We start from the raw sequence: 10,201 nt of genomic DNA on the forward strand, positions 1-10,201 counted from the left end.
CGATGGTTTCAATCCCGACACACCTCGATGCCTTTCAACTCCGTTTCTGACGCTTTTGAACTCCACCCCGACGTTCGTCGCTTCGTATGGACCCTCGACCCTCAGTTGCCCGCCGGCGACGCCGCGTTGACGAGGGAGGTGTTCGAGACGTCGAAGGCGCTCGAGGACTTCGCCGCGAGCGATTGCTGGTCGTTGGGCGGCCACGGCGCGGTCGTCGTGACGAGCACGAGCGGCGGCGAGGGGAACGAAGAGAGGGGGACGAAGGCGACGACGTACTCGGCGCTCGAGACGCGCGAGGTGCTTCGCGACGCGTTTCGCGACGGCGACGTGTTCGCGTTGCTCCACGTCCCGCCGACGTGGACGGCGGAGAGAGGGTACGCGTCGTGTCGGCCGGGGGTGTTGTGGCGGCAGCAGCGCGCGAGGGCGGTCCGTGACGGCGGGGGTGCCGACGGGGGTGCCGATGGGGGTGCCCACGCCCGCGCGGACGCGTGGGGCCGGACGCTGCCGTCGCAACGTTTGGGAGAGACGCGCGCGAGCGAACGCGACGCGCGGTTCGTGCCGCAACTCGCGACGGACGCGCTCGTCGCGTCCACGTCCACGTCCACGTCCATGGCATCGTCCACGTCGGATAGTATCGTTGGAGGTGACACGTGTCGTGAATCGATTAGCTCGCGCGCGCCGAGCGCGTTCGTGATTGGCCCGGGAACGATCGTCGCGGACGACGCGCCGCGCGGGGACGTCGACGTCGTCTTCGCGTCCGACGGGGGCGGCGCCGCGGTGGTGACGAAACAAACGTGGCCGCAAGGGCACCCGTTCGCGCTTCTCGACGCCGTCGCCGTGGAGGCGCTGCGGGGGGACCCGAACGCGGGGGGGTTGCCTCTGTGGCTCACCGGCGGGTAGCGAGCGCGACGGATGAGACGGGCGCGGGCTAAGGAAGTACGGAAGTTCCGTACGAAGGTAGCTAGGTTAACTAGACTAAGGATACCGCGCGCCTACTTCTAAGAAGGTCACGTCTCCGCGACCGCGGCGCGCGGCGCGCCGTCCCCGACGTATCGGTAGCACAAGTTCGTGATTCGCTCGCACCCCGACGCGATCCCGCGGCGCTCGTACTTGGTCTCGACCTCTCTCCCGGGGAGAATCACCCCGCCGTCGTGTGAGCATCTACCCTCGTCGCCGCCGATACCGTTCGTCTTCGCCGCGTCCTCATCGTTCTCGTCCACAACCTCTTCCGTCCACCTCCCCGTCGCGCACGCGTCTTTCATCACCGCGCGCATGTGCGCGCCGTAGTCGCGGTCGTCCGTCCTCAGGTGCAACCGCGCCGGCGGCGACGGCGACGCGGGCCCTCCCTCGGAGACTTTCATCGCGCGCTCGACGAGGGAAACGAGAAACGGATTCACGATCCTCCGGTGCACCTGCGGGGTGGAGTTGAAAGGCGTCAGGTGGAGTTGAAAGGCGCCGAAGGCGGGGATTGAAAGCGTGGGATGGGCGGAGAGAAACGCCGGCAAAAGTCCTTAAGGATCGGCGTTCACCACGCCGACGCGGTCGCATGGGGACCAGTGCGTAGAACGCGCCTGCGCGTCGCTCCACGGCTCGGGAAAGTACACGCACACGTCCGTCAGCGACGCGCGCGGGATGAAGTCGCGCAGCAGCCACAGCGCGTCCATTCGAACCACCTTGACGCGTCTCGGGTCGACGTTCGCGGCGGCGAGTTTACCTAACGCCGCGCCGACGCCGGGCTTGTGCACCTGAGCGTCGTCGCCCATACGGGGTGGAGTTGAAAGGCGTCAGGTGGAGTTGAAAGGCGTCGAGGGCGGGGATTGAGACCGTGGTGTGGGCGGAGAGAGACGCCGGGAAAAGTCCTTAAGGAATGACGTTCACCACGCGAACGCGGTCGTATGGGGACCAGTGTGGACGCCGGGCTTGTGCACCTCCGCGCCCAGGAAGCATCGCTCCGGGTGTCTCTCGCACATGCGCGTCAGGGAGTCGCCCAGGCCGAAGCCGATCTCGAGGACCACGGGCGGCGGTTTCGCCGTGATGAGCGCGTCCCCGTCCCTCCTCGGTGTCGCGTCCGGGAAGACGTCGCGGAAGAGGTCGAGGCGCGGCGGCGGCCCCGCGCCGCCGGAGTGTGTCACGATCTCGAAGCCGTAGAGACGCCACGGGTCCCCGCGGAGCGCGCGCTTCTGCGCGGCGGTGATCACGCCGCGCTTGCGGAGGTACGTGAGGTGCCACGGGCGATCTAAGTGCTTCCCGCGGACGCGCGTGCGCAGGAGCGCGGACGAGGAGGACGAGGGCGCGTCGTCGTCGTCGTCGTCGACCGCGTCGGGCGGGCGGGCCCTGGCGTCGGACGCGGTCGTCGTCGTCGACGTCGAGAGAGACTTCGACGACGACGACGACGACGACGCGTCTCTTCCGCCCGCGCGGCATCGCGCGGCGTCGAGCCGCTCCGCGTTTCGATGCGACGGCCGCGTCGCGCGGATCCTCGCGAGGAGGAACCGCGGCGGACGAGCCCCCGCCAACGCGGCGCGCATCGATTTCTGATGATGCCTCTCTCGGAAAGAGCCGTTTTCGTTCACAGCAACGACAGACGAACGATGTCAGCAGCGCCGCGACGCCATTCGCGCGCGGCGCCGGAGCGAGGTGTGCCGGGATGCAGATCCGGCACGTGAAGACCGTGCTCCCCCCGGGGGAGCGGGTGAACAAATGCACCGCGATCGCGTGGTGCGTCGCGCGCCTCGTCGCCCACCGCGACCGCGGCGCGTCGGTCAGATCGCGCGCGACGGCACCCGCCGTTCAAATGAATGATGTTTCCTTTCTTCGCCGCGGTCAACCCATCGTCGTCGTCGTCGTTCGTCGTCCGTCCCCATCCCCTTCCCGCTCACCCGCGCACCACCCCCCTCGCGCGTCGCGTTGTCCTCAGGAGCCCGAACGCGAAGCGCATGGCGTGCGTCACCGTGGACCGCGTCGTCCAGCTCTTCGACGACGCCGGGACCAAGCGCGACAAGTTCAGCACCAAGCCCTCCGATCCCGCCGGCCCGAAAACGTTCCTCGTCCGCGGCCTCGCGTTCTCGCCCGACTCCACGAAGCTCGCGGTCGCGCAGAGCGACAAGATCGTCTTCGTGTACAAGCTCGGGAGCGAGTGGGGGGATAAGAAATCCATATGCAACAAGTTCGCGACGTCCAACGCGGTGACGTCGCTGACGTGGCCGCGAGGGAGGCATCACGAGCTCGTCTTCGGCACCGCGGACGGCAAGGTACGCACACGACGCGTCGCGCGCTCCACCACACGATATGCCACGTCATCATCCCGAAGAAGATTATGTGTGTTTCGGCCAATAGAATCATCACGTCTTTGACCCGAAGATTGTGTTTCGACCAATAGCGTCACGTCTCTGACCCGAACGCGCCGATCGAATCGGATCCCTCCGCGCGCAGGTGAAGATCGGCGCGTTGAAGACGAACAAGGCGGCGACGGCGTACGCGCACCCGGACAAGTCCTACGTCGTGTCCATGTCGCACTCCCCGGATGGCGGCAGCGTCTGCGTCGGGCACCTCGACGGAAGCGTATACACGTTCGCGTTCTCCGACGGCGTGGCCGGGAAGCTGACGAACCACGGCTGCGCGCCGACGTCGCTCTCGTGGGGCGCGCGGGGGTTCATCTGCGCCGGCGGCGCCGACGCGAAGATTGCGTTTTACGAGACCCACGCGTCCGCTAACCTCGCGCGCGCGCCGCAGGTGTTCGACCTCGGGAACGCGCGCGACTCGAGCGCGGGGAAAGAGGTGGGCGCGCTCGCGTTTAACCCCACCGGGGACGTGGTCGTCGTCGGCACGTACAACAAATTTTACGCCTTCGCGTTCGACGCCTCAGCGATGACGAGAGGATGGAAAGAGCGAGGGAGTAAACTCGTCGAGTGCCTGTACGCGGTCACCGCGCTCGGGTGGAAGCCGGACGGCAGCAGGATCGGGTTGGGCGCGGTGTCCGGCGGCGTGGACCTCTTCGATCTGTGCGTGAGAAAGTCGCGGCACGGAGACGCGTTTGAGTTCACGCACGTGAGCGCGTCTAACGTTCTCGTGAAGCGTCTGGACGGCGGCGCGACGATCGTGTTCGCGTCGAAACACGGCCACGAGATTGGGAAGATATCCGTGCACAGAGGGCGGTACCTCACCGCGCGGACGGACGAGACGCTTCTGTGCGGCGACGTCGAGACGGCGAAGGTGTCCGAAGTCGCGTGGACCTCCGGAGGGAGCCGCCGCGGCGGCGGCGAACGCGAGCGGTTCGACTTTGAGACCGAGCGCGCGTGCGTCGTGCACCACGACGGCGCGCTGTTCGTGATCGAGTACGGCGTGGACGAAATCTTAGGGACGTGCCGCGCGTCGCACCGCGCGTCGCACCTCTTGTCCGTCCGCGTGAACGAGGCCAAAACCAGAGAGGGCGGCGGCGGCGGCGTGAAAAAAATCGCGCACCTCGTCGACGCGCAGACGATCCGCGTCGCGGACCTGGGCGGCGATGCCGCCGCGGACGACATGCCGATGGCAGGCGCCGCGCGTCGAGGAGGGTCGCGCGCGCGCCACGGCGACGCCGTCACGATCTCGCACGACGCGAAGGTGGATTGGCTCGAGCTTAACCAACGCGCGACGCACTTGTTGTTCCGGGATAAAAAGCGCGCGCTGCACCTGTACGACATCGGCGCGCGGCGGCGCCACACGCTTCTGAACTACTGCTCGTACACGCAGTGGGTGCCCGGGTCCGACGTCATCGTCGCGCAGTGCCGACAAACCCTGTGCGTGTGGTATTCCGTGGACTCCCCGGATCGCGTGACGAACGTTCCGATCAAAGGCGAAGTCGAGGGCATCGAACGCGGGAAGGGCCACACGGAGGTTGTCGTCGATGAGGGCGCCTCCACGACGTCCTACGCCCTGGACGAATCCCTCATCGAGTTCAACTCCCTCGTCGAGGACGGCGACTACGACGCCGCGGTCGAGGCGCTGGAATCGCTCGCGTTGACCCCGGAGACGGAGGCGATGTGGACGGAGCTCCGAGCCGCGGCGACGGCGGATAATATGTTGCTCGTCGCGCGTCGATGCGCCGCGGCGTTGGGGGACGTCTCCGCCGCGGAATTTTTAGGTGGCGTGCTCAAAGACGCCGCCGCCGTCGCCGTGGACGTCGCGAACGACGCCACCGGGTTGGAGCACTTCCGCGTGAAGGCGTCCCTCGCGATGATGCAACGGCGGTGGAAGGTCGCCGAGGCGTTGCTCGTCGAGAACGGCCGCGTCGACGACGCGATTTCGATGTACCGCGAGATGCATCGCCTCGACGACGCCGTGCTTGTCGCGGAGAGCTCCGGGAGGGGCGGCGGCGGCGGCGGCGGCGCGGGCGCGGGGGGCGGCGCGAGTCCCGAGGACGTGCGCGAAGAACGCGCGCGATGGCTGGAGGAGACTGGGCAGGAGGCGGAGGCGGCGGCGGTGAAGGAGCGCGATGGCGACGACCTCGGCGCGATCCGTTTGTACCTCCGCGGAGGTCTCCCCGGCCGCGCCGCGGGGGTCGTCATCGCGCGGGTCGATGCTAAAAACGGCCACGGTCGAAACGTTACCGACAACGTCTTCGATGAGGGGACGATACGGGACGTCTTCGCCGGGCTCGCGCGCGGGGAGCTGCACGAACGCGCGGGCGAGTTATCCGAAGCGTTGGGGAGGACGAAGGACGCGTTGGCGTCGTACGTCGCCGCCAACGCGTTTCGCCGCGCCGTGGACCTGTGCGCGAGACCGGGCTCGGGGTTGGACCACGAGGTGCCGTTCCTGGAGGAGAAGTGGGGCGATCACCTGTTCGAGAGCAAGCAGTTCGAGCAAGGGATAAACCACTTCCTCAACGCGGGGCAGGCGCACAAGGCCATCGAGTGCGCGATCGAGGCGAGGCACTGGAAGAAAGCCGCCGAGATGCTCGAGAAGGCGACGAAGCGCGGCGGCGGCGACGCGTCTCGACACGAGCATCAGTACCTTCGCCTCGCGCGGCACCACGAGAGCGTCGACGACGTCGACGACGCGGAGCGGTGCTTCCTGCGCGCGTCCGCCCCGGGCGAGTGCGTGGAGATGTACGCGCGCCTGGACCGGTGGGACCGAGCGCACAAGATCGCCGTCGGGTACATGACCGACGCGGACGCCAAGGCGTTGTACGTGAAGCGAGGGCGAGAGCTCGAGAGCAACGGTCGGTACGCGGAAGCGGAGAAGGCCTACGTCGCGGTGAACGAGCACGACACGGCGATCGCGATGTACGAGAAGCACGGCCAGCACGCGCACGTGCTTCGACTCGTGAGTCAACACCGGCCGGAGACGCTCCGAGAGACGCGCGCGCACCTCGCGACGACGATGGAGAACGACGGGAACTATCGCGACGCGGAGCGGCAGTACGTCGAAGCCGGGGACTGGAAAGCCGCGGTGGCGATGTACAAGACGAGAGAGAAGTGGGAGGACGCGATGCGGGTCGCCAAGGCGCACGGCGGCGAGGACGCGTCCGTCGCGGTGTCCTACGCGTGGACGTCCGCGATGCCCGCGGAGGAGGCGGTGAAGACGTTGCGTAAACACGGCGTCGCGGAGGCGGCGGTGACGCACGCGTGCGACGCGGCGTACGATTTCGATCGCGCGCACGAGCTCGCGCGCGCGCTGTCGAGCCGCGCGCTCGTCTCCGAGGTGCACATGAAACACGCGATGCATCACGAGGACGAGGGGCGGTTCGTCGAGGCGGAGATCGCGTTCGTGAAGGCGGATAAACCAAAGGAGGCGATCGAGATGTGGATTCACGCGAAGGATTGGAAAGCCGCGATGAAGGTGGCGGAGGAGCACGACCCCGCGAGCGCGCTGGACGTGCAGCTCGCGCACGCCAAGGTGAGACTGGTTCCCATACGACCGCGTCGGCGTGGTGAACGCCGATCCTTAAGGACTTTGCCCGGCGCATCTCTCCGCCCACCCCTCGCTTTCAATCCCCGCCCTCGGCGCCTTTCAACTCCACCTGACGCCTTTCAACTCCACCAGGCGTGCGTCGAAGAGAACGACTTCCACCGAGCGGAGGGGTTGTACGTGAAAGCGCGGCGGCCCGAGCGCGCGATGAAGATGTACGCGCGGCGGGATTTATGGGAAGACGCGCTGCGCGTGTCGGCAGATTACCTCCCGAATCTCGTCTCGGAGCTCCAAGCGGAGATGCGACGGGTCAAAGCCGGCGGCGCGCGCGCGCTGAGCGCTATGACGGAGGACGACGACGACGACGCCCGCGACGCCGCCGCGGGGATCGATTCCGTGCCCTCGAGCGGCGACGCGGCAATCGGAGAAGGATTCTCGGACGCCGCGACGGACGCCGCGACGGACGCGAACCGTCGCGACGGTTCGGTTCCCGAGTGCGTCGCGCGCGGGAAGAGGCTCGAACGCGAGGGCAACTACGCCGCCGCCGTCGACGCGTTCCTCGAGATGACGCTCAAGGTGACGAAGGACACGAACGCGCTCGCGGACGCGTGGTCGACTGCGGTTGCCATCGCGTCGGATCACGTCCCCGGGAAGCACCGCGCCGTCGTCGTGGAGGTCGCGAAGCGCCTCCGGGACGTCGGGCGGAGCCGAGAGGCGAGGGATCTGTGTGCCTCTTCGGGGGTGGATCCGAATGCGCCGCCGCCGTCCGATTCCGTCGCGCGGCGGTCTTCCTCATCCGCGTCCAAAAACGCAGCCGACGTGGACTTGCGAGAGATGGGCTTATCCTCGCCCCCCGGCGGCGGCGGCGCGGGCGCGAGGACGATCGCGGCGACGACCTCGACGCTGTCTCCCGGAGGGAAAGCCTCCGTCGCCGCCGCCGAGGACGCGGCTCGACGCGGCGACTGGGACGCCGCGCACGCCGCCGCCGCCGCCGTCTCGCCGGACGTCGCGGCGACGTTCAGCGTCAAGCACGCGACGATCGAGCTGCGCGGCGGCTCGCCGGCGGCCGCCGCGGAGGTTCTCGCGACGCACGGGGTGTTACACGACAAGGGATGTTACGCCCTGTACGAAGAGATCGCCGCGGGCGTCCTCGCCGGCGCGCGAGACGGCGACGCCGACGACGGAACGCCGCGCCTGAAGGCGTTTTTACTGACGCTCGTCACCGGGATGGAGGCAAGTTTTTTTCACTGGTCCCCATACGACCGCGTTCGCGTGGTGAACGCCGTTTCTTAAGGACTTTTGCCGTCGTCTCTTTCCGCCCATCCCCCCTTTCAATCCCCGACCTCGATGTCTTTCAACTCCACCTGACGTCTTTGAACTCCACCCCGACATTCGCTCGATGGAACGACCCTACAGGCGACGCCGGAAATTCACGCCGAGTCGCTCAAGCGTCTGCGCAAGTACCTCGACGCGTCGCACCTCGCGTGCGTTCGCGCGGACGCGAAGAGCGTTGGGTTACGCGCGATATCCGCCAAGGCGGCGACGGCGGCGCTGCGTCACGTGTGCGAGATTCCCGCGGATCGCGCGTTTTTTCAAGCCGGCGTCGCGTGCCGCGACGCCGGCGACGCCAACCACGCGTTTGTCTTTCTCAACCGGTACCTGGACATCACCGAGGCCATGGACGAGGGCGACGTCGACTCCAGGGGGCTGGACGATGTCGACTTCGAGACCGCGGCGTCGGACCTCCCGTCGCGGTTCCCGCTCCCGCGCGAGCACTTCGTGAAGAACGAGGCGACGCGCGAGGAGATTCGCGACTGGGTCCTCGCGCACTCCATGGACGCCGCCGTGGACCAGACGTTGTTGCAGGCGCGTTCATGGTCACACCGGTCCCCATACGACCCCGTTCGCGTGGTGAACGCCGATCCTTAAGGACTTTCTCGACTTTCTCTCCCGGTTTTCGTCACTCTCCGCCCACCCCTCGATGGCTTGGTTTCAATCCCGACACACCTCGACGCCGCCTTTCGACCAACTCCGCTTCTGACGCCGTTCGACTCCACCCCGACGACGTTCGTCGCTTCGTACGGACCCTCGGCCCTCGTCAGCGCGTCTGCGACGGATGCGGGCGCGACACGTACGTCGCCGCGCTGACGTGTCACCGATGCGCGTCCACCGCGGACGCGTGCGTCGTGACCGGGTACCCGGTGCCCGCGGGGGAGCGCGTGACGGCGGGCGCGGGGCGGCCGGCGCGGCGGGAGGATTGGAACGCGTGGACGGGAAAGTTCGGGACGGATCCGTGGACGGGGAAGGAGGGCGCGACGCCGAAGCACTGAGAGGTTGAGCTGCGATGCGATAGACTATACAGTACACTATGGTCATTCGTTCGTTCGTTCGTTCGTCTAGGGTACACGTACACGCAGTCTAGTCGTCTATTACTCCGGCGGCGGCGGCCACTGTTTCGTGTTCTCGTCGCCGCGTTTATTACGTTTCGTCGTCGCCGCGCCCGGCTTTTTCCTTCGCTTCTTCGTCGTCGTCGCCGGTTCCGCCGCCTCGGTCGCGTCGGCGTCGTCGTTCGCCTTCGTCTTCGGTTTCTTCATCTTCTTCTTCTTCTTTCTCTTCTCCTCCGCCTCTGCCGCCGCTCCCGCCGCTCCCGTCGCCTCCGTCGCCTCCGTCGCCTCCGCGCTCGGCGCCGCGCGCGCCTTCTTCAGGCGCTTCCGCTCCGCTCTGCTCATCCGCGCGTGATCGTATCGAACCGGTCTCCGCCGCGCGTCGTCGCCTCCGTCATCGCGCGCGTCCCCGTCGCCGTCCGCGTCCACCTCGCGCGATCTCGCTCTCTTCGCCGCCGCGACGTCCGCCGCCTTCGCCTTCGCCTTCGCCGGCGCCGCGCGCGATGACGGCGCCTCCGATCCCCCCGAGCGAAAGCCTCCGTCGCCGCCGCCCACGATGAGCTGCTCTCGGAGCGACGCGAGGAGCGCCGCCTCCTTGTGCGTCAGCGCGCCTCCGCCGGCGCTCTTCGCGGATGACGACGCGCGCTCGCGCTCTTGCCGCTCGAGCGCCTTGCGGTTCGCCGCCGCGACCGCGATGCCGCTGAACCGCGACCCGGACATCGGACGCGCGCGCGCGAAGACGACTGACGAGTGGCTGGATGTCAACTACAGGTACAACGTCAACTGTACGAAAAATGCATCATCGGTCAGTTGAAAGGGGGCGCGATCAAATATTGAAACCGATGAATGGGTGAAAAACTTTTGTCCTTCGTGTCGCGAGAGTTCCGAGACTTCCGAGACGGGTTCCCCCGGCGGTGCAGTGCAGATCG

The 10,201-nt window shown here is 67.5% G+C and overlaps 5 protein-coding genes across 5 annotated transcripts; 2 read left to right on the forward strand and 3 right to left on the reverse strand.

Annotated features, from left to right (window-relative positions):
- Window positions 1–27: 27 nt before the first annotated feature.
- MICPUCDRAFT_54177 (uncharacterized protein) lies at window positions 28–900 on the forward strand (the record flags this gene model as incomplete). Its single annotated transcript, XM_003064261.1, has 1 exon — window positions 28–900. The coding sequence occupies one exon, from the start codon at window positions 28–30 to the stop codon at window positions 898–900; it is 873 nt and encodes a 290-aa protein (XP_003064307.1).
- A 107-nt stretch (window positions 901–1,007) lies between these two features.
- MICPUCDRAFT_54178 (uncharacterized protein) lies at window positions 1,008–1,763 on the reverse strand (the record flags this gene model as incomplete). Its single annotated transcript, XM_003064429.1, has 2 exons — window positions 1,008–1,412; window positions 1,530–1,763. 2 exons carry the CDS (start codon window positions 1,761–1,763, stop codon window positions 1,008–1,010), a joined length of 639 nt encoding a protein of 212 aa, XP_003064475.1.
- A 111-nt stretch (window positions 1,764–1,874) lies between these two features.
- On the reverse strand, window positions 1,875–2,528 carry MICPUCDRAFT_43382 (uncharacterized protein; the record flags this gene model as incomplete). Its single annotated transcript, XM_003064430.1, has 1 exon — window positions 1,875–2,528. The coding sequence occupies one exon, from the start codon at window positions 2,526–2,528 to the stop codon at window positions 1,875–1,877; it is 654 nt and encodes a 217-aa protein (XP_003064476.1).
- A 119-nt stretch (window positions 2,529–2,647) lies between these two features.
- IFT172 (intraflagellar transport protein 172) lies at window positions 2,648–9,218 on the forward strand (the record flags this gene model as incomplete). Its single annotated transcript, XM_003064262.1, has 7 exons — window positions 2,648–2,718; window positions 2,918–3,251; window positions 3,433–6,876; window positions 7,024–7,284; window positions 7,402–8,172; window positions 8,350–8,733; window positions 8,991–9,218. 7 exons carry the CDS (start codon window positions 2,648–2,650, stop codon window positions 9,216–9,218), a joined length of 5,493 nt encoding a protein of 1,830 aa, XP_003064308.1.
- A 99-nt stretch (window positions 9,219–9,317) lies between these two features.
- On the reverse strand, window positions 9,318–9,992 carry MICPUCDRAFT_54181 (uncharacterized protein; the record flags this gene model as incomplete). The annotated part of the gene is made up of 1 exon (XM_003064431.1): window positions 9,318–9,992. One exon carries the CDS (start codon window positions 9,990–9,992, stop codon window positions 9,318–9,320), a length of 675 nt encoding a protein of 224 aa, XP_003064477.1.
- Between the last annotated feature and the right edge of the window lie 209 nt (window positions 9,993–10,201).

This window comes from Micromonas pusilla (assembly GCF_000151265.4).
Source record: "Micromonas pusilla CCMP1545 genomic scaffold MICPUCscaffold_17, whole genome shotgun sequence".
NCBI classification, from domain to species: domain Eukaryota; kingdom Viridiplantae; phylum Chlorophyta; class Mamiellophyceae; order Mamiellales; family Mamiellaceae; genus Micromonas; species Micromonas pusilla.